The 15,461-nt window shown below is 31.2% G+C and overlaps 2 protein-coding genes across 2 annotated transcripts; both read left to right on the top strand.

Moving 5' to 3' along the window:
* Positions 1-869: 869 nt before the first annotated feature.
* LOC112782379 (putative F-box/LRR-repeat protein 9) lies at positions 870-2,551 on the top strand. Its single transcript, XM_025824736.3, has 2 exons — positions 870-1,340; positions 1,484-2,551. Exons 1-2 carry the CDS (start codon positions 1,003-1,005, stop codon positions 2,262-2,264), a joined length of 1,119 nt encoding a protein of 372 aa, XP_025680521.1. The 5' UTR covers positions 870-1,002; the 3' UTR covers positions 2,265-2,551.
* A 4,952-nt stretch (positions 2,552-7,503) lies between these two features.
* On the top strand, positions 7,504-9,613 carry LOC112784160 (putative F-box/LRR-repeat protein 9). Its single transcript, XM_025827278.3, has 2 exons — positions 7,504-7,962; positions 8,600-9,613. Exons 1-2 carry the CDS (start codon positions 7,625-7,627, stop codon positions 9,375-9,377), a joined length of 1,116 nt encoding a protein of 371 aa, XP_025683063.1. The 5' UTR covers positions 7,504-7,624; the 3' UTR covers positions 9,378-9,613.
* The last annotated feature ends 5,848 nt before the right edge of the window (positions 9,614-15,461 follow it).

Raw genomic sequence — 15,461 nt, 5'->3', positions numbered from 1 at the left:
TCCAAATTGAGAGATTCCAATGTCTCAAATTTTTTCTTTAATTAGGTTTTGATTTGATTTAATTTCATAAACTTATTATTATGTTAATAATCAATTAAGACTCTTAAATGTGTGTTGGTGTGCACTTAACATATTACATTAGTAAATTTTGACACCATCAACAAAAAAAAGTGATCGAAAGACTAACATGATTAATTTAAAATTTTTAAAAAACGAATTTGATTGAAAAAATTTTTCAAGAACCAATTTGAAGAACGAGTGATTTTTCAAAGACTAATTTGATCATTTGCCCATTTTTTATTCTAATTAGCCATCCCATCATTTTTTATTCGAGACATATTTTTTTCAAAGCAACTACTAAAATAAAGATACAAAAATATCTTTTCATAAAGTTTTGTTTAAAAATTTGACTTATTTACTTAGCCATATTTTAAATAAAAATAATATTTTTATAATATTAAAAAATCTAACCATATAATCCATCAAAAAAGAATAAAAAAAAAACATTTTTATACGAAGACAATTATAAAATTTTACGATAGTATCACGTTTTTTTCAATTCACTCCAATGATTTGTCACCAAAAAACAATTCACTCCAATGACTTATGATACAATAATTTTTTTCTTGAAAGCAAATTTCTATATTTGCCATTACATTTAAAGTTTGTCATTTACCACACTATTAATATATACTTTTCAATCAACAAACATTAACAATACATTAATGATCATACGTGTCACTTGTTATAAGATTATTTGTCAGTGAAATACATGATATTCTTAACCACCTAAGACAATGCCACCACAAAACTCACCATATATTTATTGTGATGTATGTTATATAAGATCTTGCTTGAGGAGCAAGCAGTTGCTGCAGTCAGTATCTATATACAGTGCCATTCTCCTTCCTCATTTTCACGGAAAGTAAACCCTGATCCCAATTTTCACTTCATCAATTCTTTGAGATCTCTCTCTCTCTCTCTCTCTCTCTCTCTCTAAGAATGCGTTGCGCTACAAATCCAATATACCGGTTTCCCAAACCAGCGAGAAATTGGTTGGATCTTCCCTACGAATTGACAGCGGAAATCATGTCGAAGGTAGGTGCGTTTGACATCTTCGCCAATGGAGTCGAAGAAGTGTGCACTCTTTGGCGTAGGGTTTGCAACGATCCGTACACGTGGCGGACTATACATATCGGCTACTACTTAGGGCTCCGCGGCCCCTTCAAACGGAAATGGATTATCATGCGCAAATTCGACGACAGTTTTCACCGTGCAATTCGCCGCAGCTGCGGCCAGGTGGTCGATTTAAGCCTCCAATATATTTTCTTTGTTGATACGTACGTACATTTCTGCTTCCTAAGCTGAAAATTTAATTTCCTTTCTTCTTTTTGAATTTTATCTGTTCCTCCAACATTTTTCTTATGGGTATCTATGAATTTTATCTGTTGTCGCCCTAAATTTTCTTGATTCGTCGTTGCAGGGGATGTAGTCTGCAACAACTACGACGGCTACAACTTGTCAAGTGCGATAATACAGAAATATTGATTGAGATGGCTAAAGGATTTCCTTTGTTAGAAGAACTTGATATAAATCTGTGCGATATGTATGAAGCAAGTGTTACTTTAGAAGTCATAGGTCAACGTTGTCGTCGTCTAAAATCATTGAAACTTAACATGGGTTGTTCTGAAGGTAACCAAGAAGCATATGCTATTGCAAAAAATATGCCGAACTTAAGGTATCTACAACTATGCATGAACAATTTGGATAATAATGGCTTGAGTGCAATTTTTAGTGGTTGTCCTAATCTTGAATATATAGATTTAGGATGGTGTTCCAATGTTGATTTGGAAGGGAGCTGGTTGGCGCTAGAATATGCTGACAAAATTGTGGATTTAAGATATTTGCATGCATCCATGGAGGACTACGGGAAAATGTATGATAGAGGTCGACCTAGTGCTTTGCTAATGGACTATTATTACGATTTGCAATTTGGTGAACCTTTTGATGAAAGAGGGAATTTTATTGGCTTCATTCATGATTTAACACTTGTATCTGAAGATGAATTAAAATTAGAATGGAAAGAGGAAGTAGATGGCATATGTGAAATTGCAATACTTCAAAGATGGCATAGGTCAAGGAATGTTACTAGTTTCAAGGAGTTTAGAAGATACTGTCAAGAAACCAAGAACACGAAATCATCCAATGGCAAGAAACATGGAAGAAGGGCTTGGAAGATTAACTATAAAAGTCTATATCTTTAGTCTAAGGAATGCATTTTTTTTTAATCTTTAATCTGGTCACCACCTTCCTTGTTCTTCCAATTACTGAAATCTGAATATCAAATTAAAGGAACACAGATTTAGGTCTCCATCACCTAGTCCTCTTGATCTCTGTTTTTCTCCCTTTTCCAATCTCACTTTCTTTTTGGATCCGGTTTCTGAATCTCGCTTTCTTTCTATGTTTCTTTTATTTGGAAAACAAAGATAAATAAATTGATTTTTCTTTTGATTTGTGTTTCGTTTCTGTAAAGAAAAGGAATTAATTGGGTTATGATCTTTTGCTTTAGTGAATAGTGGTGATGGATGGAAGAACTTGATACTGATTTAATGTGGTGATGAAGAAGAAAGATAGAGTTAAAATTGTTGTTTTTACCATGTGGTTACTATTATCACTTATTAGTTATGCTACACATTTATAAAAAAATTTAGATTTATCATGATTTTGTTTGATAAAAACTAAATATTTAGATATTATAATAGAAAAGTTTAAAAATTAAATAAATAAAGTTTAAAAAAATTTTGATTGAAAAAAAAAATTTAATATATTTTTTAATAAAAATATGTATAGTATATTTGTATAGGTTTTTTAAGAAGAAATTTTAAATATTAAAAGTAATTTTCGTTTTATTTGAATAGAAAAAGAAGTTTTTTTTTTAAATTAAATTACATAAGGACATGTCCAAAAATAAAGTTGCATCATTTTCAATTTTTGAGAAGCTTTTAAACCATATTCGTAATTTTACCAAGGTATGATATTCTTATTGCAATTATACATAAATCTTAAAGAATATCCTATCATAATTGTGAACAAAATAAAGAAAAAAAAAATCTCTATAATTAACATGAAGCTCATAATTGATGACAAATAATAAAAAAAAGTAAAGATCTAGAATTAAATGTAAAAAGAAAAAAAATTGAGAAATTTTCCACATACAAGTCTTTTCACATACAAGTCATACAAGTCATTTATTTCTTCTTCTTTTTCTTTCTCCATGCCTCCTCTTTTTTTTCTCCTTCTTCTTTTTCCGTGCCTCTTCTTCTTCTTCGTTTCTGCACGTTGTTCTTCTTCTTCTTCTTCTTCTTCTTCTTCTTCTTCTTCTTCTTCTTCTTCTTCTTCTTCTTCTTCTTCTTCTTCTTACATTCTCTTTCTCCTTCTTCATTTACGTGCTTTTTTCTCTGTTTTCTTTTTTCGTTATTCTCGATTTCCATTATTTTTTAACATCAAACTCTGAAATCGTTTTTGAAGAAAAAGAAGCAGCAGAACAGAAGATGAGGAGGAGAAAGAGAAAGAGTTCTGCATAAGGTGTACTTCAACAAATTTTGGGTGTATTTCTTAAATCCTTTGGGTGTATTTTCGTAATCCTTTGGGTGTATTTCTGTAATTCTTTGGGTGTATTTATGTAATTGTTCGGGTGTATTTCTATAATCGTTTGGGTGTATTTCTGAAGTTCCATTATCTTCAAAACGATTTCAAAGCTTGATTTCAGAAACCATGAAAATCGAAAAAAAATGAAGCAAGAATACCAGTGATAAACACAGATAAAACAACGAATGAAAAGACAAAGAGAGAACGCACAAAGGAGATCAAATTTGACAAGAAATTTGTTTTCATGGAAGAAGAAGAAGAAGAAGAGTAGGAGAAGAAGAAGGAAGAGGAGGAGAAGAAGAAGGAGAAGAAGAAGGAAGAGGATAGGAGAAGGAGGAGCACGCCATGGAAATCGTATATGGGTCAGCGTGTTTTTTGTTAAGTTTATCCCAACTTGTATGATGACTTGTAAACCAAATGACTTATATGTGTAGCACTCCTCAAAAAAATTATACTTAGAAGGTGTGTTATTAATGGAGTCTAATCCCTGAAAATACAACTCACAAAACAAATATGAAAAAAATCAGGCACCTGACGAAGTAAAAGAAAATTAGTGGTGGCAGAAGAGTTTCCTTCGACCGACGGAAGGGAGCGGCGGTGGAAGGAGTTACGGGATTAGAGCGACGGAAGAGAATGGCGGCAGCAGAGCATCCACAAAGGGCTTTCGAGTGACAGTCAGAGTCACCACTAGAGGGAGTCACCGCTGAGAAGATGGTTAGGGGAAAATTAGGGCTCTTCATCTTGGATAGCAGCAGCGATGGAAGAGGGAGTGCTGGAAGAGGGAGTGGTGGGGTTCTTCGCCGTCAATACGTGTTTAGGATTATTTGCTAGTATTTAGTGTTTACGGAACCGCGAGAAAGGTTTCATGTGAATTGGAAGAGTTTCAAAACTGTTTGGGACAAAAGATTTTTTGGAATCTTTTGGCCACACTTTTAAAACGTGTCAAAAGCAAGATTGCGAGAACATGATCGGTCAATAAACTAGTAAGGTCACTGATTTAATGGTTTATTGGTTTGATTGGAATTCAACCGGTTTAATCAAATATTAAATAAAATTATTAAAAAATCTAAAAATAATCTTAAATATATAAATTCAATAATTTCTAACTTAATAAAATTTAAAATTTCACATAATAAATTATCCATAACTATAAATTATCTATAACTTAATATTAGAGGTTCACAAACAACTTCAAACATCAAAGTTTATAACTAAAAAAAACGCACATAATGACAAACACATAATGTTCTACGTTCAAAAGAAACAATTCTAGCAAGTTTTCAACTAATCAAAAGTGCAACTCATCACAAATCATAATCATCATTAAGTGTTCCAATATCTCTATCATAAATAGATAATCCAAAGCCACCATCTTCAAAAATATCACCAAAAGAAGCTGTATTTAAATAATCAGCGACATCAAGCAAATCCACATCAACTTCCACATCTCCTCCATCTAATAAATAAAATAAAAAACCAAAAAAAAAAAATTAAAGTTATAACTTTACGACATATATCTTTAGTAAATGAAAGAGGTTTTGCTATTTCAATCACCTTTAGGATATGAAGGCATAGCATTATCCGTGTAAATTAAATTTTCAATGCCTTCAATGCCTCCATTAATAAATTCAGGATCATCTTCATCCGCCATTACCCAAAAATTTACTGTGTCAATGCTTTGAATGTCAATTGGATCATAATTCTTCTTCTTGCGATGCAATCTAGATTGAAGGCGTAGATTATAAGTCACATAAACAATGTCACTTAGCATTTGATACTCTAATCGATTCCTCCTCTTTGAATGGATTTGTTCAAAGAGGCTCCAGTTCCTCTCACATCCGGATGATGAAGATGTTTGATGAAGAAGACGAATTGCCATTTTTTGCAAATTAGGAGCACTCCCACCAGGTCCAATTGCAGCAACGACGTCCAAAGTAGGTTGAAAGTAAGGTGATTGAATTGCGTTGAATGGAATACGTGCATCAATGATCCATTTTGCAAGCCCCAACTTAACCTTGTGCACAACTTGTTTACTGGCCAAGACACTTTTTAAAGTTGGTTGAGAGCCTGGCGTAGTCCTTCCCTTAAAATAACTTCCAATTGGAGTAGCAAGAATAGCTCTTCTCTTTCCTTTGTCTCCCATTGTTGCAGGAGCCGGAGGTTGTACAGGATTAGGCTCACACTCTTCTTCCGCTTGTGTTTTCACATCATAACAATCACTTGCAAATTTTTTTTTTTCTGCCTTATTTTTTTTGTTTTCCTCCAAAAGCCTTTTGAATTGAAGTTCAACATCTTCAGTTACTTTGTTACAAACTTTAATTTGTCCAAGAATTTTTGCAAGATGATATTTCATTCTATATATCCCCCCTCCATTGTAAGTATTCAAGCAGAAAATATATGTATATTGAGTCTTGTTATTTTAGTCATACTTCACTGTAAAGTATTGCCAAGTTGGATCAGATTTACCTCTAGAAGAACCAGTTTGAGAATCTTGAACAGCATTATCTTGTGGTTGTGGGTTACTTTGGAATTGTTCCATCTGTAACATACAAATTTACAAACAAATAAATTCAGCAACCAAAATCATGTATAAATAACAATAACCTCAACAAACAATTACCTTAGAAAATCAAAATTAAAAAATAACATCAAAAAATCATGAACAAATAAATAACCTTAGAAAATAAAAAATCATGAATCCAAAATAACCTCAGAAAATCATGAATTCAGCAACCAAAATCATGAAATCCAGCAAATCAAAAAATCATGAACAGAAAATTAGAAGGCGGCGAGGAGGAATAACAGAGTATTACTTACCGGCGGCGAGCAACGGCGACGACAGAGGAGGCGAGGTCGGCGATGACAAGGACGCGGTGGAGGCTGCGGTGGTCAAACCCATCGCTGCTGTGGCTGCGGAACGCGGTGGTTGCGGGACGCAGTGGCGGTGGGCTGCTCGATTGGTGGTGGTGGCTGCAATGGTTCTCAGAGAAGAGAGGAGAGATGAGTGTGAATTGGTGATTTAGGGTTCAGACTTCAGCACTTTAGCCTTTCTTCTTTTCTTTTTTTTTTTAATTTTTATAGACAAAACGACGACGTTTCAGAGGGTGTATTTCCGAACCGAAAACTCTCTAAAAAATCGGACGGTTCTACCAGTTTACTAGTTAACTGCTAGTTCGATTGGTTTTTTCATCGGTCTTTTGCCAGACGGTTTATAGACTTATCTGGACCGACTAGATAACTGGTTTCTGATTAATCCGGTTGAATCGGCCGGTCCGGTTCAATTTTCAGAACCATAGTCAAAAGAGTTACAAGAATGGCCACGTTTTTTAAATGTCACTATACCAAAACCATGCCGCCACGCTTTAAAAGCGTCTCTATTTCTCGTCCACATAAAAGCGTTGCTACTAATCCCTTTCGCCGCACTTTTAAAGTGTGACAAGAAAAAACGTAATCGAATCTCTAAACAATTGTCACGCTCATAAAATTGTGGCCATTAACCTTTTTTTGTCCCACTTTTAAAACGTGACCACAAACCTATTTTCTTGTAATGAATACAATTATTTATTGTATTATTTTAATTGTTAATGTATTTTTTATTCTATTAGCCATCCTATCTTTACTTATTCCAGACATTTTTTTCAATTCACTCCAATGATTCATGATACATTTTTTTTTTCTATCTGAAAGCAGATTTCTATATTTGCCATTACATTTAAAGTATGTCATTTACCACACTATTAATATATACTTTTCAATCAACAAAGATTAACGATACATACCTTAATCATCATACGTGTCACTTGTTATATAAGATCTTGCTTGAGGAGCAAGCAATTGCTGCAGTCAGTATCTATATACAGTGCCATTCTCCTTCCTCATTTTCACGGAAAGTGAAACCCTAATCCCAATTTTCACTTCATCAATTCTTTGAGATCGATCTCTCTCTCTCTCTCTCTCTCTCTCTCTCTCTCTAAGAATGCGTTGCGCTACAAATCCAATATACCGGTTTCCCAAACCAGCGAGAAATTGGTTGGATCTTCCCTACGAATTGACAGTGGAAATCATGTCGAAGGTAGGTGCGTTTGACATCTTCGCCAATGGAGTCGAAGAAGTGTGCACTCTTTGGCGTAGGGTTTGCAACGATCCGTACACGTGGCGGACTATACATATCGGCAGCTACTTAGGGCGCCGCGGCCCCTTCAAACGGAAGCTGGTTATGATGCGCATATTCGAGGACAGTTTTCGCCGTGCAATTCGCCGCAGCTGCGGCCAGGTGGTCGATTTAAGTCTCCAATATGTTTTCTTTGATGATATGTACGTACATTTCTGGTTCCTAAGCTGAAAATTTAATTTCCTTTCTTCTTTTTGGTGTGCTAACTTTACTTTTCGTTTGATTCGGTTCGATTTCATTGGATTTTTATTTTAATAACCATGTTACATAGATCTATTAAACAAAAGTTAAATTATACTTATGTAAAAAAATTAATATTTTATTAAAATTATATTAAGTGTATACTAAAATTAAATATATATTGAAATATAAAATATATATTAAAAATAAATTAAGAAGATTGTTAGGAGTCAGCAAATTTTGTAATTTATAACTATTAATTAGTGATCATCAGTATTTTTAATGGTATGAAATTACATCTAATAACATAAAATTACTCAGTTTTTTTTTGCTAATTAAATACTGGCAAGATTTTAATAAAAATATTGGTCCCTAAACTTTTTCTAAATTAAATTATATATATAAAAAGTTAGCCATCAATATTTAATAGTGTAAGTTAAAAATATATTGTTACATTATTAATTAGACTAAAACAATTGGACTAAAGATTAAAAATGATAATAAAAAACAATAAATTCTATTGGTCTTCTAATATTTTTCTTATGGATATCTATGAATTTTGTCTGTGTAGCCCTAAATTTCCTGGATTCATCATTGCAGCGGATGTAGTCTGCCACAACTACGGCGGCTAAAACTTGCCAACTGCGATAATGCAGATGTATTGATTGAGATGGCTGAAGGATTTCCTTTGTTAGAAGAACTTGATATCACTTTATGCGATATATGTGAAGCTAGTGCTACTTTAGAAGTCATAGGCCAACGTTGTCGTCGTCTAAGATCATTGAAAGTTCACATGAGTTGTTCTGAAGATAACCAAGACGCATATGCTATTGCACAAAATATGCCAAACTTAAGGTATCTACAACTATGCATGAACGATTTGGATAATAATGGCTTGAGTGCAATTTTTAGTGGTTGTCCTAATCTTGAATATATAGATTTAGGATGGTGTCCCAATGTTGATTTGGATGGGAGCTGGTTGGGGCAAGAATATGCTGACAAAATTGTGGATTTAAGATATTTGCATGCATCCATGGAGGACTACGAGAAAATGTATGATGACGGTCCACGTACTTGGCTAATGGACTATTATTACGATATGCAATTTAGTGAACCTTGGGATGAAAGAGGGATTCTTATTGATGAAATTGAAGATTTAATACTTGTATCTGAAGATGAATTAAAATTAGAATGGAAAGAGGAAGTAGATGGCATATGTGAAATTGCAATACTTCAAAGATGGCATAGGTCAAGGAATGTTACTAGTTTCAAGGAGTTTAGAAGATACTGTCAAGAAACCAAGAACACGAAATCATCCAATGGCAAGAAACATGGAAGAAGGACTTGGAAGATTAACTATAAAAGTCTATATCTTTAGTCTAAGGAATGCATTTTTTTTAATCTTTAATCTGGTCACCACCTTGTTCTTCCAATTACTGAAATCTGAATATCAAATTAAAGGAACACAGATTTAGGTCTCCATCACCTGCTCCTCTTGATCTCTGTTTTTCTCCCTTTTCCAATCTCACTTTCTTTTTGGATCCTGTTTCTGAATCTCGCTTTCTTTCTCTGTTTCTTTTATTTGGAAAACAAAGATAAATAAATTGTTTTTTCTTTTTATTTGTGTTTCGTTTCTCTAAAGAAAAAGAATTAATTGGTTTATGATCTTTTGCTTTAGTGAACAGTGGTGATGGATGGAAGAACTTGATATTGATTTAATGTGGTGATGAAGAAGAAAGAGAGTTAAAATTGTTGTTTTTACCATGTAGTTACTATTATCACATACTAGTTATGCTACACATTTATAAAAATTTTTAGATTTATCATGATTTTGATCGATAAAAACTAAATATTTAGATATTATAATAGAAAAGTTTAAAAATCAAATAAATAAATTATGTACTAAAAATATTTAGAATAGTATGTAAAACTAATCAAGATAACATCTAAAAAAATTATCAAAAAATTGTGTTTCACTACTTGTGAATTATGAATATAACTTATGGGGTTTAGGACGTTTGATTCAATAGGATATCCGAATAGTTATTCTGGATAGTATGGGTGTATTGTGTTTGAGAAATTAGTAGTATTTTATCTAGTATGGGTGTATTGTGTTTGAGAAATTAGTAGTATTTTACCTTGGATGTTCATTTTTTAACTCATATTGGACGAAATAAATAGCCCACTGTACACATTATACAAATATTATATTGGCTCCCTAGCGAGATTCTATCTTAAAATATTTTTGTTGTCTCTTTAATTTATTAATAATATTATTATCAAAGTTTTTCAATCATTCGTCTAATTACTTTTTTTAATCAAAATTATTATTGTTATAAAATTCATGTTCATAATACACTAAATTAATTTTAAATAATTTCAAACTAACATACATCATGCTAAGAGTCAATTTGGATTGATATTTGAAAATGTGTGTTTTTTTGTAATATATATTTTTAATAAAAATATGTTAAAATATGTATTTTATATTTGTATAGGGTTTTTAAAAAAAAATTAAATATTAAAAGTAATTTTTGTTTTATTTGAATAAAAAAAAAGTATTTTTTAAAATTAAATTACATAAAAAGACATGTCAAAAAATACAGTTGCATCATTTTCAATTTTTGAGAAGCTTTTAAACCATATTCGTAATTTGACAAAGGTATGATATTTTTATTGCAATTATACATAAAGCTTAAAGAATATCCTATCATAATTGTGAACAAAATAAAGAAAAAAAAAAGGGTAAAATATACTTTTTGTTTTTAAAATTTGACAAAAGTTTTAAAAGTATCCTTAAGTTTTATTTTGTTTCAATTTTATTCCAAAAGTGTTCGATTTGCATCATATATACTCTCGACGGCTAAATTTTCAAAAAAATTAAGACAAATATAATAATAATGCATGAAAATTATGCCTGATTTGCTTGTGTTGAGGATTGTTCTTATGAAATTGTTGTTGAATTGGTCTTAAATTTTTTGAAAAATTAGCCGTTTGGGGTATATTTAAAGCAAATCGAAAACTTTTGGGATAAAATTAAAACAAAATAAAACTTAGGAGTATTTTTAAAATTTTTGTCAAATTTTAAGGACAAAAAATATACTTTACTCAAAGAAAAAAAAATCTCTATAATTAACATGACGCTCATCATTGACCACAAATAATAAAAAAAAAGTAAAAATCTAGAATTAAATTTAAAAAGGGTTGATAGGCATTATAATTTGCCATATAAGGATAGTGATAAATTTACATTTTATGGTATTTATCTGCTTTAAATGAGTGAAATTTATCGACTTTTTTTACGTTTATTCATTGAAATAGTATAGTTTTGTGAATTTTTTTTAATTGTGATTAATGATTAAAAATATACATTTTAGGCTCTTAAATTGCTAAATTTAATTCACTTTAATTTCATTTGATACCTTAATGTGTTTGTTGAGTGATTTCAGGCTTATAAGGCAAGGAAGACTAAAAAAAAAGTGAAGAAAAATGATGCAAAAGTGAAGAATTCATGAAAAAAATAAAGATTGGAGTTCCTCATGGCCTTGCGTACACATGAATTTCAAGTTTCGCATACGCATAACTTATGCTTACGCATGAATACCAATTTGCACGTACACATGGTAGATGCGTTTGCATGACTGTCAGCACAAGATTTACTTAAAATGGCATGTGGGTCGTGATTTCAGGGCTTTCTTGAACCCAATCCAACTCATTTCTGAAGTATTTGATGTTGAATTCAAAAAGGATCAAGAGAAGGGGGGGGAATTAGTATAGTTTAGAGCATGTCTTAGGATACATTTCTAAAGAGAGAAGTTCCCTCTTCTCTCTAGAATTTAGGGTTCTTAGGTTAATTTCTCCTTAGATCTAGATTTTAATTCTTGTTTTAGTTTCATTTTCTTTATAATTTCTTGTTTTAGTATCATAATTTGTCTATTTTTTCTTGTTAATTTTTCTATTTTACTACTTTTTAGTTTATGAACAATTGTCAATTTTCAATTTTCTTTAATGTAATTTAATATTTTATGTTCTATTGCTATTATTATTATTCTTATTTTTTTTACATTTGATAGTTTTAGAATTTACTAATTCTTGCCATTTATGATACTTTATGTTTCAATTCAACTAGGTATCCTTTAAAAATGGTATAATATTCAACTTTTTATTACAAAAATTTAAAAAAAAATTTAAAATAAACACATCTAAAAATTATGAATAGATTTATTGTCTTTTTAAAATTAAATACACATTCAAAATACAAACTAAATAAAACTGAAATTTAAAATTTAAATTTTAAATTTCTGTTTCATATTTAATATATTTAATTATTAATATATTATAATTTAAATACATATCTAAAAATAAAATTATTCAAAATTTAAAATTTTGATTTTAAAATTATAAAATAAATTTTAAATCATCTAATTATTAACTAAACCCGTACAAAACATTCAAAAAAGTCGTCCTCGGCGCACATAGAAAACCTCAGAGGCACACATCGAGAAGTCATCGTCCGCCGTCGTTCATCTGCACCACCTTCCTCTTCCGCGCTCATCCTCGACTCTGCCTTCCTCTTTCTCGGTGCTCATTCACAACGCCACATTCTCTTTCGTTACTTCGTCGCCGCCTTCTTCCTCTTCGTCGCTGTTCGTCCGCATCAACGTCGCCACGCCGAAAACTTACCTAAGGTTTGGATGGGTCTTTGACACCATTACTTTTTTTTATTATTCTGCATAAGTTTTTTATTTTTTTTGAAATAAAAAATCGAATAAGATGGCCTGAAGAGATTTTCATATATATTATAATGTTAAATTATTTTTGCATGTGCAATTTTGGAAGTGTTTCAAAAATATTTTTTGTATAACTTTATAATTTTAGATGTGTTACAATTATTTTTTAATGTTTAAATTTAAATTTTAGATTTATGATTTTGGATGTGTTTCAAAAATATTTTTTGTATAACTTCATAATTTTAGATGTGTTACAATTATTTTTTAATGTTTAAATTTAAATTTTAGATTTATGATTTTGGATGTGTTTTAAAAATAATTTTTGTATAACTTAAAATTTTAGATGTGTTACAATTAAAAAACAAAAATTGAAAATATTTTAGTTTGTGTATATAATTATATTCGACCATTTATCACTAGAAAGTCATAAAACAGATCCTGTATTTTATCAAAGGTACAATAAGTAAGGGATTAATTTTTTTCTAAATGCACTGACTTTGAATTCTTTTTTTTTTTTACAGATACAAATTAGAATATTGTAGTAGAATAGAAGAAAGAAAAAAACCGTGTTATAGAGAGAAGAAACGTAAAAGAAGAAAATAATAACTAACTATAAAGTGGGTAGGAAGTTAGAGAAATTTTAGTTTTTAAAATTTAAATTAATTTTAATTATAAATGTGTATCCTACAAAATAGGAATATGTTTTAATTAAAAGATAATTAAATAATATTAAAGACTCATCAAAGGCTGAATTTTATTGTACAAGTAGCATTTTCCTTTATGTTTATGCACTCTAGGTATTTGATACAATGCTTGAATTAGTTTTAGAGTAAATTTTTACATTCTTAGCTTGAAATTGGAAAATTAGGTGACATTGAGTCATTAATGTCCAATTCGGATTGGTAATCTAAAGTGGTTAGTTAATCTTATCTCCATTGGCTCTAATTGTTTGCTAATTCAATTAGCAAATTGATTAGGACTTATGGATTAGGTTCAACTATGCCTATTTGACTTTCTCCCGATGTAGCAGATGACGAACTAGAATTACTCTTGATAATTGTTATGTTATGATTAATGATAAGGATAGAAAATTTTGATTCTCAATCCTAGCCAAGATGCCTTTTTAGCATTTGTTAGCTTTACTTTCTTATCATTTAATTTTTTGCCTTTTTTTTGCCTTCAAACCCCTTATGCTAATAACCAATAATACTCACATCTCACTATAATTCATTTAAGAGACGACTTGAGATTTAATACTCTCGATTTTTATTGGTTTGCATTCGTGACAAACAAAATTAAACTCTGATATGGGTCATTTGCTTATTTGAAACTTTGTTTGCAACGAGATTCGAGTTTCATAACTTGTGAATTTCTGAACTGATGATTGGCCCTCGTCAAGTAGGAGATTGTGTGTACCCATTAGAGGATAACCCGAGAGAGGTGTGAGATTGTATAACCAATTATTCCTTATAATGTTTATACCTCCGGTATATATAGCACAAGAATTCTCTAAAGGTGGTGAATAATTTGGAGGTAATACAGCCATGTAATGGGAATTGCCGTCGGAATGTCCTTTGTCAACCTTTGACCCGAAAGACTGGTCGAAGCCTCTATTTCAGGTCCTCTAGAGAAATTTTCACTGTCGCTATTTGACGTATTCATCGACGTTGAAGTTCTATCTGTCGTAATTAATCTACCACTGCGTAATCACCTACATCTCTCGACACAATTTTAACCTGGAGGTCTCACCAAGTGTGTCAATTTGTTTCACTCGTTTTTTTATTGACTTTAATAGGTGGTGTCAAAACAAGTTTGTATTAAGATCTCAATTATCGGTGAGCAGATATGACTCCTTTGAAAAAAGAGTGAGCTCGATTCAGGAATTACTTAATTAGTGCCGAAACAATTTATATTGAGATCGCTAGTGGCAAACTTATGATAAACGATAAAAGAATAAAACATTAAATAGAAAAGATGATGAAAACATAAAATGTTAATTAAAGCCAAGGAACAACAAAATATAAAGGAAATAAATAACAATAAATGGAATAAGCAAAAGAAAGCAAATAAAAAAATTGACTTTCAACACTCACATGCACTTACACTGCATGTTCTTCCGTTGCGTCACAGAGATTGGGAATTTCATGAGTTTATGTAATGATCTAGTGTTCCTGAAAAATGAAGTCCCAAACTTCTCCTGAATTTCCACTATTTATAGACCATGAAATTGAGTGATCCTGGAGCATGTCGTCTACGATCCCATTCCCTCATTTTTCTCAGCCACTACCTTGCCTTAACCATGAAAAACCTTTATCTCCAAGTTTTGACATTCACTTCTCCCTTGGTCCTCAACTCCTGACTTTGCTCCTCAAATTTCGTTCCCATATTCTCTTCTTCAGCCTCAAAGGTCGAGTAGCGAGCCTTGATACTCAAGAAAAATTAATAACTACCCTTCAATTTCGACACTCTTTGTCCCATCTTTCGTCAAATTTTACTTGTCCTCTCTGTTGCCACAGTCTAAATATCACGTTTATGGACGAAACTACAAATGGTCGAAAAAAAAATTTTGTACCAACAGTTTGCAATTAAGATTTGTGTAAATACATCTCATTACTATTACAAATGAGGTATTGTTATCTAAAATTGTAAATAATTTTAAGAATGTATATGTTTTGAAGTGATTACCCAGGCTAATAAGGTCGAATAAGCTTGTAATAAAGGTAATCCAAAAG

Source organism: Arachis hypogaea, chromosome 20 (assembly GCF_003086295.3).
Source record: "Arachis hypogaea cultivar Tifrunner chromosome 20, arahy.Tifrunner.gnm2.J5K5, whole genome shotgun sequence".
Classification (NCBI taxonomy): Eukaryota; Viridiplantae; Streptophyta; class Magnoliopsida; order Fabales; family Fabaceae; genus Arachis; species Arachis hypogaea.
The sequence above is the reverse complement of the archived record's forward strand: the minus strand, read 5'-3'. Positions and strand labels throughout refer to the sequence as shown.

Bases quoted from the DNA above. Each gene is read 5' to 3' on its own strand.
- LOC112782379 (XM_025824736.3), top strand. From the start codon at position 1,003: ATGCGTTGCGCTACAAATCCAATATACCGGTTTCCCAAACCAGCGAGA. The intron at 1,341-1,483 runs GTACGTACATTT...TCGTCGTTGCAG, and splicing joins TATATTTTCTTTGTTGATAC to GGGATGTAGTCTGCAACAAC.
- LOC112784160 (XM_025827278.3), top strand. From the start codon at position 7,625: ATGCGTTGCGCTACAAATCCAATATACCGGTTTCCCAAACCAGCGAGA. The intron at 7,963-8,599 runs GTACGTACATTT...TCATCATTGCAG, and splicing joins TATGTTTTCTTTGATGATAT to CGGATGTAGTCTGCCACAAC.